The sequence below is a fragment of the Aotus nancymaae genome, unplaced genomic scaffold (assembly GCF_030222135.1).
Source record: "Aotus nancymaae isolate 86718 unplaced genomic scaffold, 86718_ANA_hifiasm-v0.15.2.pri h1tg000040l, whole genome shotgun sequence".
NCBI classification, from domain to species: Eukaryota; Metazoa; Chordata; class Mammalia; order Primates; family Aotidae; genus Aotus; species Aotus nancymaae.
The window spans coordinates 61,870,561-61,886,390 of NW_026988454.1; the positions used below are offsets into that span (position 1 = coordinate 61,870,561).

At 40.6% G+C, this 15,830-nt stretch overlaps 1 protein-coding gene across 2 annotated transcripts in view; it reads left to right on the top strand.

The window, feature by feature from the left end:
• PREP (prolyl endopeptidase) overlaps positions 1-15,830 on the top strand; it is a 124,077-nt gene that overhangs the window by 69,204 nt on the left and 39,043 nt on the right. For both annotated transcript variants that reach the window (XM_012438443.3, XM_012438444.3), the window contains one exon: positions 2,288-2,391. In XM_012438443.3, the coding sequence (XP_012293866.3) occupies positions 2,288-2,391 (104 nt within the window). The remainder of the gene's footprint in view (positions 1-2,287; positions 2,392-15,830) is intronic.

Genomic DNA, 15,830 nt, shown 5'->3' on the forward strand with positions numbered 1-15,830 from the left:
TTACATATGTGACTTTTCAGATACTCTGATTCTTGTTTTGGTAGCTTCTCCTAGAGTTGTCTCCTTCTCTTGACCCCTACTTCTTCTCCTTACATTTATTTCAGATTACATTGGGAGCATACCAGCTGATCTCCCTGCCTCCTCCTCAAGTCCAGATACCTCCCCTGGCCTTAAGGGACTTCCATAGTTCAGTTCTCTTTTTCACCCTTAAACTTTGAAATGTGTTTGCTAGCGATCACCTGACTGGCTCTGGTTTATGATTCTAAGATGTTTTCTTCTAACCCCACCTTCTTTGTTCTTATTCTCTGTGAGTCAAATCAGATGGGACACAAAGCGTCATTAGATTATAGAGATTCATATTATGCTGTGAATACGCAATGGGCTAACCTAGATGGATCTATAAATAGAAAGTATTGATAAAGTATGTTAGGTGTCAATACCTACAGGTTGAACACAGCCTCCTTCAAGGTACCACTTCTGGTGCACAGAACAGAAGAAGAGAGGTCAGGCATTTGAAACTCTTTCCGTGGACAGTAACCAGCCCCTGTTGCATATTTATTTCATGTATGGTTAGATTTGATGTCTCAACCTTTCTAGATTAACAGACGTTTAGAGTATATTTGCTACTCATTTTCTTTCAATACAGAATTTGCTTTCTCGTACTTTGGTGCCTTGTCTCAGGTCACTGAGCTAGTAACTTTCAGAGCTGGGAATTTTGGCTCCCAAGGCCTTTGTCATTTGCTGTGCTACAGGTCATGGTGATGCCAGTGTGAGGCACGTGCTCAGGTGGCACATGCTTGGTCTGCACACTCTCTTTTTGTTGTTGTTGTTATTTGTACTTTTTTTCAAGGATTCACATGCTTTTTGTGTTTGTGGGGAGCAGCAGGTACTGATCAAGAAGCTCTTAAAAATTAAAATACACCACAAGAGATAGCCTTTTAACCCCCAAGATTACATTTATGTAGGCAAGTACAGTATTCAGTATATCTGGTTAAATTAGAATGCACGCTTACAGAGTGTAATTGGAAGCTTATTATATACAAAGGTATATTCTAACAGATATCCAAGTGTAACTTAAACTAAAAAAGTCAATACTTGAGTCATGTTCTACATCTTACTGTTGGTGTTGATCGTATACTCTGTTATGGTGACCTTAAAACAGTTTGTCGGTAATCATGAGAATTGAGACCACGTTCATAAGGATTAGCAGCTGTGCTGTTCACAGATCTAAATGTATTACTCCTTTCCGGTCGGGGGCAGCATCTTGTTTCCCAGCTGTTAGTGAAGTGCACACACACAGGAGTCCAGAGAAAGAAAAGACTGAGATTTTAATAGTGATTATTCCATTTAAATATGCCCTGTGGGAGTTCTGTTTGGTTTTTGGTTTTCCAGCAAGTACTGATGGGATCAGTAAATCAATTTTCCATATACTTGACAGCATATGTTTAAAGTAGTATGTGGGGAGGTGCTATTTCCACACCAGCCACTCTGTGGTTGACTAATTCTGTTTTATAAACCACAGCAGTGTCATTGTTTTCAAATGTTAATGACTTGTCTTATTATTTCTTTGATTTAGTTCTTAAATGTTAGAAAGTAGTAGCATTCAATTCGGGAAATGTTTAATTAGTGTTACATAAGCTGGAATTCTTAGTGTGTATATTAATCATTTTGCGTCGTGCACAAGTACTGGGATAATCCAAACTGGAAAAGCAATTTTGAAATATCTACTGATCATCTTTGGTCCATGATTGCTGTCCACATGAGTGTCCACGGATAGGTAGGTGTCAGGTAGCAGGAGCCCCAGAGGATTTACCAAGAGATCCCTGACTGACTCTTGACCTTGGGCAAATCATTTGAGTTTTTTGTCAGTCACCTCCCAGGTCAAATGGTGCTTCATGAAGTCTACCATTTTTTTTTTGACCTGCATTCCTAAGTGACCCAGCTTGGGGAGGACCAGTTAAGTTTTTGCAGTTAGGTTTCTCACCTTTTCTCATATTCACAGAATGCATTCGAATCTTCTAAAATGTATATACTTACTAGTGTTATAAAAGAGAAGCCTACATGAGATGGTGATGATGAAGATGAACAGTTACATAGTGCCCCTCATGCCAGACTCTGTTTTAAGCACTTGTCTGCAGTGAGCCTTCAACTGTGGTGGGGATTAACCATAGCCCTGACAAATGCTCCTCTCTTGCCATTGCTGGCATTTGGTTGTGGTTTGCGATCCTTGCCCCCTTTGCATCTAGTGAGTCCCGTGGACTAAACCAAGCCTTCTTCTACTTTTTAGGTATTATTTATCACTGTGATCTTACCAAAGAGGAACTGGAGCCAAGAGTTTTCCGAGAGGTGACTGTAAAAGGAATCGATGCCTCTGATTACCAGACAGTCCAGGTATGGAGAATATGATCTCGTTAATGTCAGAGTTAGGAAGTCTGACTTTCAGGCTGGACCATTTACACTGCAGCCTATCAGAAGCAGTGGAGGTAATTCATGGTAATACAGACAACAAGTATTTGGAGCCCACACTGTTGATGGGCATTGAGCCAGGCACTTAGGATTCAGCGGTGAGCTGGTGTAGTCCCTGCCCTCCCATAGCCTGCAGTTTCTGGTCCCATGACTGCTACTCTTGACAGGAAGCCAGAGTTCTTTGTCTTGGGGCTCCTATTGCAACATTTCTGTCTGTGTCAGTCTGCTTACTCGAAAACGGGTTGTGTTCTAGCTCAGGTCTTTTAGTGTTGTAAATAACGTGGAGATTTGCTCCATGTAAAGTATTGCCTTAAGTGCTGTGAGTCAGTGTTTTTAGTCTGAAGTTCATGTGCATTTCTGCATGGCACAGAGTAGACACTCAATAAAAATAAATTAATTAATTGTCATGTCACCACAGGTTTCATCTTTGGCCCCCATCTTTTCAGGTTAAGAATCTCCTTTTTTGTTATTTCAGCTCCCCAAGGGTACTGAGTCTTTCAGCAACTGAATCACTGGTTGATGATGACGAAGAATGTCTCTGTTCCTTTGCAATGAGAGGTCACCAAGTAGGACACCAGGTGTTTATCAAGGCCCTCCCACCTGGAGGGCTGGACCACACAGGCCACAGATTAGGAATCAGAGCATTGTTTGTGAAGGAAGATTAGAACAAAGAGCACTGGATGTTCCCCACAATGTTTCTGTAAAACTAGGGCATTATTATAGCTTGGTGAATTACCCTTCAATTGTCTAGAAATGGTCTAGATGATAGGCTACATCTAGATCATGAATAAAGCTTTGTTTACAAAAACAGGTGGCGGGCTGGATTTGGTGTAGGCCTATGATTTATCAGCCCGTGTTCTATATCAGCAGTTGGCAAACTGGCCTCCTGTTTTATTGGAGAACACATGCCCATTTGTTTACATATTGCCTGTGGTTGCTTTGGCATTTGGAGTGGTTGCAACAGAAACTCTATGGCCCAGAAGGCCTAAAATATTTAATATGTAGCCTTTAAGAAAAAGTTTACAGAATCTTCATCTACGTAAATAGCGTTTAAAAGCACAGCATTCTTGATAGACATAGAAGGCCTTTGTCAAGAAGCCCTGTCAGACAGGCCTGAAATCTACCTTTGGCAAGTCATTTAACCTTGCTGCCAAAATTTTTTCAACCATAAAATAGAGATTGATAGTATCTATTTTTTAGGATTCCTGTGGGATGATTAGGAGATAAAGTATATTAAAGATCTGATGATAGAATATAATCTATTTTTTCAATCAGCATTAGAAATTAACAGACTTTTAGTTTTCTGTATTTATTTGGCTTACTTCTTGTTAGTTTCTTTTTTGCAGTGAGGCATTGCCTGGAGAGAGATCCTGCAGGGGCCTGCAGCCCTTGTCTGGTGTTTTCATGGTTCATAAATTCACCCTCATCCTGTATCAGTCTTTTAACATCTGTTCACTTTTAATCTGGCATTCTTTGCTCTTTTCCCTTTTCTCTAATTTGTAGAAAATATGTCCCTATCAGCTGTGACATTTGGCCTTCTCAGGGCCTAGTTCTGGTCCTTGCCTGGGTATCCCCAGCAAGGATAGGGGTGCCTCTCTGATCAGGAATGCCAGGGACACGCAGGCAGCACCCAGCAAGTGTTCTCTCCTTGCTGTCAAGAACAGAGTCTCAGCTTCCCTAGGTAGGACGGGGCAGGTTTGCCTTTCTTCTCTTCCCACAAATATTTAGTATCCAAGTGTAGAATTGCCTTTGGAGTTTGGGGGAAAGGAAGGACTCCTATAATAATGACAGCTGCCGGGGAGGCCACTTCTTCCAGGGAAATACCTCTTACTACTTATTATGATTCTTGGGTTTCCCCTATTAGATGGCTGGGGTTTTGTTTCTATTCTGATAATGGTAATACTCTTTACAGATGACACACTAGTTACCACCTAATACGTATTGTTTTCATTTACAAATGAAAAGATAAAACATTACGGCCAAACAAGTACTTCTGAGGAATACAAACCTACCAGCCATGGACATAGCAGCCTGAAATGTCCAGGTTAGACTGAGGAGAACATGTGCTTAGGCGCTGCCAGGTGCCTGTATCACTAGAAAATTCCCAGAATTTCCCTGGACCTGGCTCTCCACTTCTCAAAGAAAACTTCCTGGCATTGAGCCTCTTACTTAGACTTTTTTATTTGTACTGCTGTAATAGGAGGAATGAAAAGATTCATGGTAAATATTTAAACAGTAACTGGACAACAGATCTCAATGCATTGCTCTTCATTTCCATATTTAGAAAATGTAATTTTGCCCATAAACAGGGTGTAGCCTCTCTGTATAATGCCAATAGAAGATCTCTTATCTACTGATTATATACCTCATACATGTCGTACTATTATTAAAATAGAATCCTTTCATTGTGTAAAAGGTGCCTTTGAGATACAGTAAGATGTCACAACACCATTGACTTGTATGGCTTAAAATCTATTTTGCAGTGGTTTAGATTCAAGCGTATGTATGCAACAGAGCTTTGACATGCAATGAGAACATGACAGATGTTCTCACATTTTGATTAGGCTCTTGCCAGTGTTGCCAACAATGACCTACCATGGTAAAAAGCAGACCCTAGAGAGGGATTTGTGGATGAATGGAAAGCATCTGAAAGGTGTGTAATAGCAACCACATTTTTGTTTCTGTTACATTTTATTTTCATTTTCCGTCACTTTAGGATAATGTTACTTATGATTCCACTTGACCCTGGGGTTTATATTTACTCCGTAGGTGACTTAAAAAGAGTATCTCCCAGGCTGTCTGTCATTCCTTCGTTCATTCTGTGAGGCATATTATTATTTGGATGTGAATACTGCAGCACAGATGATTCTGCATGGTTGGTCAACACTAATTAATGGTGGTTATGACCAAGAACATCTTTTAATGGTACTGCCTACCTGGTGTTGTAGCTGATAAAATAGACCAGCGAAGGAGAAGGAGAAGGGCTGAAGAAACATACAGCTAAATGAGCCACAGAGTGCTCCGCTTTGTGTGATCTGTTAACATATTCCCTCAAGACCCTGAGCATCTCAGCTGGGAAGGTGAAGGGTCTGGTGTCATATTTTACAGACACAGAACAGAGCTGCTGTCTGTATAGCCTTTATCCATTCCTGATTATAGCTGTGGGTAGAAAATTGATTTGTACCAGAAATACGGTTTTGAAAATCTGATCCTAGAAACACTGTTAGTTTCTCTTCCGATCTGGAGCACAGATAAGAATTCAGTTTTAGATAGGTTTATCTAATCTGCAGTTGATTAAGTTTTTTCCTGCTTTTTATTGTGAATGACACAACCACATAATATTGATTAGGACCTGTGCGTCATTGTCTTTTAAAAAGTAGTTGAAATATTGAACATAGAAATTATATTTTTAAAGCAGATTTGGTGGTAAGTGAATTTACTTGAAAAATCTGTCTACATTTACAATCAGCAAAATGTTCCATTTTAAACAAAGTGAAGTAATAGAGAAATGGTAGTTAAGTGTAGCCTATCAATAATATTTATATCATGAGATTCAATGCCAGGTACTGTTTGAATACAAGGAAAGTTCAGACATAAGCACTGCCCTGGGAAATTTAGTCTGACTGGAAAGTTGAAACAGAGAGATCTGAAAAGATCGAAGAACCCAAGGATGTTATCAGAGTGGTCAGGGGAAAGGCGTAGGCTTCAGTCAGTGCTGTGGTGTCAGAGGCCATCCCGGCTGGGGTAAAGGAGGAAGCCTTCACAGGAGGGATGGAAGTTGGGCAGGGCTTTGGGAGATGGGTGTTTTTATAATTCCCAATTCCCCACTGAGATTCCTGAACAGTTTTACCACTGCCTTTTGTTCAAAGACTGCTTCTGCCTTTTTTGTTACAGTAAATTCAAGAAAATAATAATCCTACCCTCAGTACCCTGTGCGATGGTTGCCTGGGGCACCTGTCTGTGGATGAAATAGTGTACTGTGGTTGAACGGGGTGTCACAAAGGAATGTAATGTAGCAGAAATACACTGATTCCTCAGTTTCATCTTTGTTCAGCCAGCTAGAGATTGACTTTTCTTCTTTCAAAATGAAAGACAAAATGTATAGACCTGAAAAGAACGGTTAACTGAGAATATACCCCAAATCAACTCCATTAACAAATGTCTACATTTTATAAGGGAAAATTAAGAGAATCCAAGTACTCATATTTTAAGGAGGGGAGCAAACTTAATATAAGGGAAAAATAGTAAAGATTTTATAAGTAGTTAACATTGATTTTATTATCTTTACTCTTGTTCTCTTATACTTAATAGGAATTTGGCTTTTCTGGGGATTACCTGCTATAGTGCATATGAAACATCAATAACATCCCTAAGGTGGTTTGCTTTGCAGCTGAGCCAAAATGCTAAAGTAAGAAGATTTTTGCTTTTTTGAGACAAAGTCTCACTCTGTCACCAGGCTGGAGTGCAGGGACACCATCTTGGCTCACTGAAACCTCTGCCTCCCGGGTTCCAGCGATTCTCCTGCCTTAGCCTCCGGAGTAGGTGGGATTGCAGGTGCATGCCACCATGCCCAGCTAATTTTTTTGTATTTTTTTTTTTTTTTTTAGTAGAGACAGGGTTTCATTACGTTGGCCAGGATGGTCTCGATCTCTTGACCTGATGATCCACCCACCTCAGCCTCCCAAAGTGCTAGGATTACAGACATGAGCCACCCCACCTGGCTAAAATAAGAAGATTCTTTGGGTTTACCAACATGCCTTGGGGTGGAGGGAGTGGGATTTTTTTTTTCCCTTTAATTCAGATTTTTCTAATCTTAGTGATAGCTGATCTGTGGTCCTAGCATATAGGCTTTGCCATTCAAAGCATATATATATATATAAGAACATTATTAGTGTTTTAATACTCATTAACATCTGCGCCGTGTTCATGAAATGTGCAGCTTTTGAGTGTTGACTCATTCACATCCTTGATGAGCTGACTATTGAATGAATGGTAATGTCTTCCCACTCATCATATGTGTTCATGTGATTGAGTAATAGGTAAGAAATTTTCAGAACATTTTAGTGAAGAGTGAATGGGCACCATTTTCAAAAAGAAACTCTTTTGAGGGGTCGCTGTGCTTTTTCATATGATTAGGAAACTGCTCAAATTGGTATCAGTTGTTCTTGACGATTTATTGCCTGTTTGTGTTATTTTTGATATCATGCTTCATGGCGACATATTTTACATTAGAATTTCCTGCGTCATGCAGGCATTCTAGAGTGAGAGCATAATATTCGTATTCAGAGTGTACCTATTTGTGTCCCTTTCTCCTTCTCTCGATACCAGCTATGTTAAAGTAATTGGACTCTGGAAGATAAGTCTGTTTTCTTGCTGTCTTCTAATAGAGAAGTTATGTGCCCCAAATCTGTAGTTGCTGCAGTCTCTACTTCACTGTACATAAATTCTCTTCCATGTCTAAAAGAAGACATTACTTTGCAGCAACCTGCGACTATGTAACCTATGATATGGTAAATGAGTATGTGTCAGCTGGCTTATAAAGATGTTTGTTAGGAGGTGACATGCATTCTATCTGCTTATGTCTTATTGATGAAAACATACACTCAGTTGCAAAGAGGTTTGAGATGTAGTTTTATTCCCAGGAAGAAAAAAAAAATGTGGCCAGCTAAAAATTAGGGCCTTCTAATCAAGGAAACAAGAGCAATAGAGAGATACTGGGGGACAACTAGCAGTCTGCCACACAAGGCAAAACAGGCCTTCAGCAAGAGCTTTTTGGGATAGACCCTCTGAGATCAGGGTACCCAAAAGCCATCTGGTGGCTAGGTACCTAAATCTCAGGATCAGAGTTGGAAAAATGAAGGCTCCAAAGAAATGGAATTTTCAGATACTCTAATTGTTGACAGCAGAAATCACATACTACAAAGACAGAAGCACCTGTTAAGGAGGCACTCCTCCCATGAAGAAAGAAATTTAATACTGTTTCTAGAACATGGAGTGTGATGCAGGCATATGGGAATATGTGGGCATTAAGTTGAACTCTGAGGGATTGCCTGGCACGGTGAGGATGCTGGGTAAGCTAGTGTCCAGATGGCTCTCCAGGTGTTTGATTCTCTGCCAAGTCAGCATCTTACCTGGGATGATCAACTCCCAACTGCCCTCCTGCACAGTCCCTGACCAGGATGTGGACACAGTTCATCCTTGGGCCTGCTGTTTGGAATGGAAGCATGGTACAGACCCACCCACAGAAAGGTAGTCAGGTCCCTAATTTCATAGCTGCTTCCTTTGCTTTTTCCTGGTGGTATGTTTTTCCACTAATATGACTGTGGCCTCAGGACAAGTTACATGCCTTCCAATTCCATGTACATTAGAGCCCTCTTATTTTACAGACAAAGAAACTAAAATTCAATCAGTATGTTTATTAACAGAAGTTACACTGTTAACAACTGACAGAACCAAGACTAGAACTTACAACTCCAGATCTGTGCTAATCCTGCACATTTTGTTATCAAGATAAGTTATTCTCTCTATAGATCAGGATTTTTGTTTTCACCTCTAAAATAAACATATTAGCTAGGCACAGTGCCTTACACCTGAAATCCCAGCACTTTGAGAGGCTGGTGCAGGAAGATCACTTGAGACCAAGAGTCCAAGACTAGCCGAGATAACATAGCAAGACTCTGTTTCTACCAAAAAAAAAAAAAATGTTATTAGCCAGGCATGGTGGTATACAACAGTAGTACTAGCCACTCAGGAGGCTGAGGCAGGAAGATCATTTGAGCCCAGGAGTTCAAGCTTACAGTGAGCTATGATTGTGCCACTGCACTCCAGTGAGACCCTGTCTTAAAAAAAAATTAAATAAATTAGACTAAATGGCTTCTAAATCCCTAAGCTCTCTTACCTCTAAAACGTATAGTTTCTATACCATGGAAGTGTCTCGTGAGTGCTTTGTAGATCCTTATAGAATCTATTAGATAACAATATTATATGTAAAAGGGGAGATAATGAGGGACCACAAGTTTATATTTTTATGGTTTGTGACTATGACTTATGATTTCTTGTGACTTGTTTTATAAATAATTTTAAATAATAAATATTTTATGAATTTTAATGTTCCCTTCTTGTCTGCTTGTTACATATTAATGGAGATTTTACTGCCTTTTCCATTTGTTTATTTATGTCATATATAGGCATACTTCATTTTATTTTGCTTCATTGTATTGTACTTTGCAGATTCCGCATTTTTTAAAAAACCAAAGGTTTGAAGCAAACCTGTGTTGAACACCATTTTCCCAACAGCATGTGCTCACCTTCTGTCTGTCACATTTTGATAATTCTCACAATGTTTCAAGCTTTTTCGTTATTATGTCTGTTAGGATCTGTAATCAGTGAGCTTTGATGTGACTGTTGGAATTGTTTTGGGGCATCACGAATATGCTCATAGAAGATGGTGAACTTAGTTGAAAAATGCTGTGTGCGTTCTGACTGCTCCGCCCATTGGCTATACCCTCATCTCTCTCCCTCTCCTCAGACCTCCCTATTCCCTGAGACATAACAGTGTTAAAATTAGGCCAGGTAATAACCCAAATGTTCAAATGCAAGGAAAACACACACGTATCTCACTTTAAATCAAAAGCTAGAAATTATTACACTTAGTGAGGAAGGTATCTCAAAAGCCAAGATAGGCCAAAAACTAGGCCTCTTGTAGTCAAAACAGTTGGCCAAGTTGTGAATGCAATGGAAAAGTTCTTGAAAGAAATGAAAAGTGCTACACCAGTGAACACATGAATAATAAGAAAGCAAAACAGCCTTGTTGCTGATAGAAAGTTTGAAGGGTCTGGAGAGAAGATGAAACCAGCTGCAACCTTCCCTTAAGCCAGGGCTTAATCCCTAGCAAGGCTCTAACTCTCTCCAGTTCTGTGAAGGCTAAAAAATGTAAGAAAGCTGCAGAAGAACATTAGGGAGCTAGCGGAGGTTGGTTCATGAAGTTTAAGGAAAGAAACCATCTGCATAACATAAAAGTTCAAGGTGGAGAAGTAAGTGCTAATGTAGAAGCTGCAGCAAGTTATCCTGAAGATCTAGCCAAAGTAATTGATGAAGGTGGCTGCCCTAAAACATTTTCAGTGTAGGCAGAACAGCCTTCTGTTGGAAGAAAGTGCCATCTAGGACTTTCATAGCTAAAGAGAAGTCTGCCTAGCTTCAAGGTTCCGAAGTTTCAAAGGACGGATCGATTCTATTAAGGGCCAATGCAGCCGGTGATTTTAAGTTGAAGCCAGTGCACGTTTACCATTCTTAAAATCCTAGGGCCCTTAAGAACTGTGCTAAATTAGCTGGGCACAGTGACTCAAGCCTGTCATCCCAATGTTTAAGGAGACCAAGGCAGTAGGAACTCTTGGACCAGGAGCTCAAGATGAGCCTGGCAGTGTGGTGAGACCCCATACAAAATTTTTTTACAAAAAATGTAAAAATTAGCCAGGTATGGTAGCCTGTGCCTGTAGTCCTAGTTCCTTAAGAGGCTGAGGCAGGAGGATCACCTGAGCTCAGAGGCTCAAGGCTGCAGTGAGCCATGATTGCACCACTGCACTCCAGACTGGTGACAGAGTAAGACTTTGTCTCTAAAACAAAAAAGAAAAAAAAAAGAACTGTGCTGACTTCACTCTGCCTGTGCTCTAGAAATGGCCTGATGACAGCACATCTGTTTACAGTGGTTTACTGAATCTTTTAAGCCTACTGTTGAGACCTACTGCTTAGAACAATTCCTTTCCAAATATTACTGCTCATTGACAATACACCTAGTCACCCAAGAGCTCTGATGGAGCTGTACAAAGGGATTAATGTTATGTTTATGCCTGCTGACACAATATCCATTCTGCAGCCCATGTATGAAGGAGTAATTTTGGCTTTCAAATCTTACTATTTAAGAAATACATTTGTAAGGCTATAGCTGCCATACATTGTGATTCCTCTGATGGATCTGGGCAGAGTAAATTGAAAACCTTCTGGAAAGGATTCACCATTCTAGATGCCATGAGGAACATTTATGATTCCTGGGAGAAGGTCAAAATATCAACATTAAAAGGAATTTGAAAGAAGTTGATTCCAACCTTCAGGGATGACTTTGAGGGATTCAGGACCTCAATGGAAGAAGTCACTGCAGATGTGGAAGCAGCGAGAGATCTAGAATTAGAAGTAGAGTCTGAAGAGATGACTGAATTGCTGCAATCTAATGATCAAACTTGAATGGATGAGGAGTTTCCTTCTTGTGAATGACCAAAAAATTGGTTTCTTGAGATGGAATCTATTCCTGCTACAGATGCTGTGAACATTGTTGAAATGACAACAAAGAATTTAGAATATTCCATAACTTTGTTGATAAATCAGTGGCAGGGCTTGAGAGGCTTGACTCCAATTTTGAAAGAAATTCTACTGTGGGCAAAATGCCATCAAACGGCATCGCATGTTGCAGAAGTCTTTCATGAAAGGAAGAGTCAGTGTGACAAACTTCATTGTTGTTTTAAGAAATTGCCACATCAACCCCAGCCTTCAGCAACCACCATTCCAGTCATCAGCAGTCATCAACATCAAGGCAAGACCCGCCTCCACCAGAAAAAAGATTACAACTCACTGAAGACTCAGATGGCTATTAGCATTTTATGGCAATAAAGTATTTTTAAATTAAGTACATTTTTTACAAGACATATGCTATTGCTTTGTACACTAGTGTAAACAAAACCTTTATATGTACTGGGAAACCAAAAGTGTGTGTGACTTTCTCTTTTGCGATACTTGCTTTATTGTAGTGGGCTGGACCTGAACTACAATATCTATGAGGTGTGCTGTGTAGACACACTCTTAGAATTTTATTCAAGTCTTGATGTTGGTCATGTGGCAGTCTGAACCCCCATTTGAAAATACATTCAGAAATAAAATAAAACTTTATTCTTTCGGTTTTGTCATCTTCGGTGGACTTCTCCCAGGATCTTATTCAGGGATTGGCATTCCTGCCAACACTGGCACCAGCCAGCTTCTAACTCAAATTGAGAAGAATACTCACAGATCTATTTTGGAAACTAGCCCAAGACCTCTGTCCATTGTGCAGTGAATCTAGATGGCCCTTCTGTGTTCAAAGCAGGTGATTTTTCTACCTGCAGGGTTAATCTGTCCCAGTGTCTCACCCTATTTCTGTCTTCTTAATAGGTGATGGTAGACAAAGAATAGGATTCACAGGCCATCCAGAAACACGAGTGTGATCATTGTTTAGATGTGCTCTGCCTAGAGAAGCCTTGGCAGGAAAGAGTTGGGGGTCATCTTTTCCTGCTTTTCTTAAACCCTAGGGGCAACATTTTAGGTTACTAGCTACTCAGCTGTTTTTGCCTTCCTGCCATACTCTTTTAGAAAAAAAGGAGAGGAGAGGCAATAGAACAATAGAAGCTTCGTGTGGGCTGTCCATCCGCTACAGAGATTTCTTCCCTCTCCCCGCCCCCCGCCACCTCCGCCACTCTGCTTTCCCTGGAGTTACACTGATGGTCCATGGGTGATGGCTGAGTAAAAATAGACCCAGTGCTGGGGATATTCCATTATCTCCCTGAAGGAAAAACCATTACTGGCATTACTGGCATTGGTCTGTGAAGGAGGGAGGAAAAAATTTCCATCTCCACAGGCATAGTCTTTTGATTTGGATTAAGTGTACCTTGACCTGGGTTTAGGGAGGTAGATTGGATTTATCTGTTCACACTCTATGCTGACTCAATGTAAGATATAGATAGAAGTGTTGTCATAGTTATAAAAATGGTAGTATAATACCATGAAGTGTAAGGCATTGTGAGAGTACCTCGTAGAGACACATGCAGGTTCCTTTTCATTGTCTGTGTTGGGTACGTGCTCCTCCACACAACTTTCTATGCCCTTCTTCATCCTGCCCCAGAGCCACCCCATAGCCCAGGACCACCGTACTCAGACTCGCCTCTGCCTCGTCTCTCCATGATCCGTCCTGGTTCTGCTCATTTTTCTTTACTATTTTCTGAAATTCCACACATCTTCAATATTCATCCAAATGCCACATCTCCTATAGAAGCCTGTCTTCTTGATCCTGCCCCTGGGAGCTCAGTGTAAAGCAGAAGACAGGGAAAGAGGACATTCAGCTGTTGAAAATACAGCATGGATGTGCGCCTGTGTTCTTGGTACATAAACGCATTGCTTCAGAGGTGAATTGTCCTGAGAAGCGGTGCTGGCTTCTCTCTTTCAGGCTGTCACAATTAAACAGTTGAGTACTCTGAGGTAGTTACTTCTGGATCTTCATGTCGAAATTGATAGAAAACACTGTGGCTTTGTTAAGACACTCGAGAAAGCTTCATCATTTATGTTGGTTCATGTCTCAAAGAAATTTAAATCATCTTCTCAGACTGAATTGATAAATGCAACCCATTTTAATTCTGTCTTTAAGAGCATCTACCAGTTAGTTCTGGATCAAGTAATAGATGATTCCTTGTGTCCTCCAAGCTTCTATGTCTGTACATTTGTCTGTACAGAAGTAGCCATAAACATGAATATATGCATACAAGCATGTCTTTAAACAGCATGCTTTTTCTTTTAAATCTCAGTTCAGGTAGAGAATGACTGTGAAATTGAACTTAAAATAGAAAATCATTTAGGCTGCAAGTGAAAAATCATTATGTGCTACTTACATCTGGAGCCGCAAGTTTTCTGTTTTGCCTAGGATGTATCTAATTCAACTCCAGAATTTAATATGTATATAGCTAATTTAAGTATTTGGAAGATACTGGGAAAGAGTATAATCTGAACTGTGGATGGCATATTGTTTGAGAATCTGCAGATTTGATTGTGTTGGAAGTGCCGACTTTGACACCACTGCTCAGAATCCTTAGAGATAAGAGCAACGAAGGAGTATTCTGGGATTCCTAAAGCTCACCTGTTTGGATTTACAATTCATTTATATCTATGTATGGCTGCCTTTTCTTACCTTTTCTCAGAAATTCTCTATCAGCATTGATGGGTGGAGGTGGGATGCAGAAGAACACCTTTCATTCATCCTGTCACTGTGTTTTTATTAAGAATGTACCATGTGTCAAGAATTGTGCTAAACACTGGGAATGCAGCAGTGACCTGAAGAGAGGTTGTCTTTGCCCTTATGAGAAATACAGGCAAAAACAAGTGAACAGAAAATAAATGTCAGTATTGCAAGTTGGGAGAAGAGCTGTGAATGAAATAAACAACGACTGTAGCCAAGAATGACAGAGGGTCCCATGCGGCTTGAGTGGTCATGGAAGCTCCCCTGAGTTTTCATTTAAATGGAAACCTAAAGGCTCAGAGTGAACTAACCATGTGAAATTGGGGGACAGGCAGCTCAGACTGTTAAAGCAAAGGCACTGAGAACAAAGCACTTGGTCTCAAAGAGGACCTGAGAGAAACCCAGTGAGTAAGGGGGAAGTGGATGAAGGGCAGCAGGAAGGGCAGAGAGCCTCATGGCCATGTTAGGGATGTCAGATTAATTCCCAGTGTGATGGGAGTCACTGCAGAGTTTTATACTGGAGAGCAACATGGTTCTGATGTAAGAAAATCATTTTCCATTTTGTGGAGAACAGATTAGAGGAGGTAATAAGGAAGTAGAGAGAGCAGGTGGACGTTGGTAGCAGTAGACCAGATAAGAGATAAGGTGACCTGGGCTAGAGTAGGGACTGTGGACAAGGCAGGCTGGTGAGTTTGTAACATACCTGGGAGGTAGAATTGCGAAGACACACTAAGGGATTGCATGTTGGTGGGCTGAGAGAAAAGGATGCATGAGGAATGACTGAGATTTTGAATCTGAGAAACTGGTACCATTTATCAATGAGTTGGCAGTGGGTTGTGAAGGATGAGATTAGGAGGATAAATATTTTGAACTAGTTAAAATTTTGGTACATGTTAAATATCATCCAAGTGGCAATGTCAAATAGGGAGTTAGATATTTGAATTTCATGCTCAAAGGAGAGATCTGAGTTTTAAGTGGGAATCTTCAGCATAAATATATTTCTTAAATCCAGGGACAAGGGTAAAGTCACATGCAGAGCATATAAAGAGTAGAGAAGGCTCAGGACTGAGCTTGGGGGAGCCCCACATCTAGTGGGGGTCAGTTGAAGGAGGAAGAGCCAGCAAAGGAGCATGAGAAGCAGCAGCCAGGAAGGTGAGAGCTGAACCCACAGAGACTTCACCAGGTAGAGCAGGAAATCCAGGAAAGGGGATTAAAAGAAGGGAGTGGCAGGCAACACCCAGTGCTGATGGTTGGGTAAATGAGGAAGGAAGAGGAGTTCTTGGATTTGGCAAGGTGGATTGTTGGTGATATTGATAAGAGCCCTTTCAGTAAGTAGTGG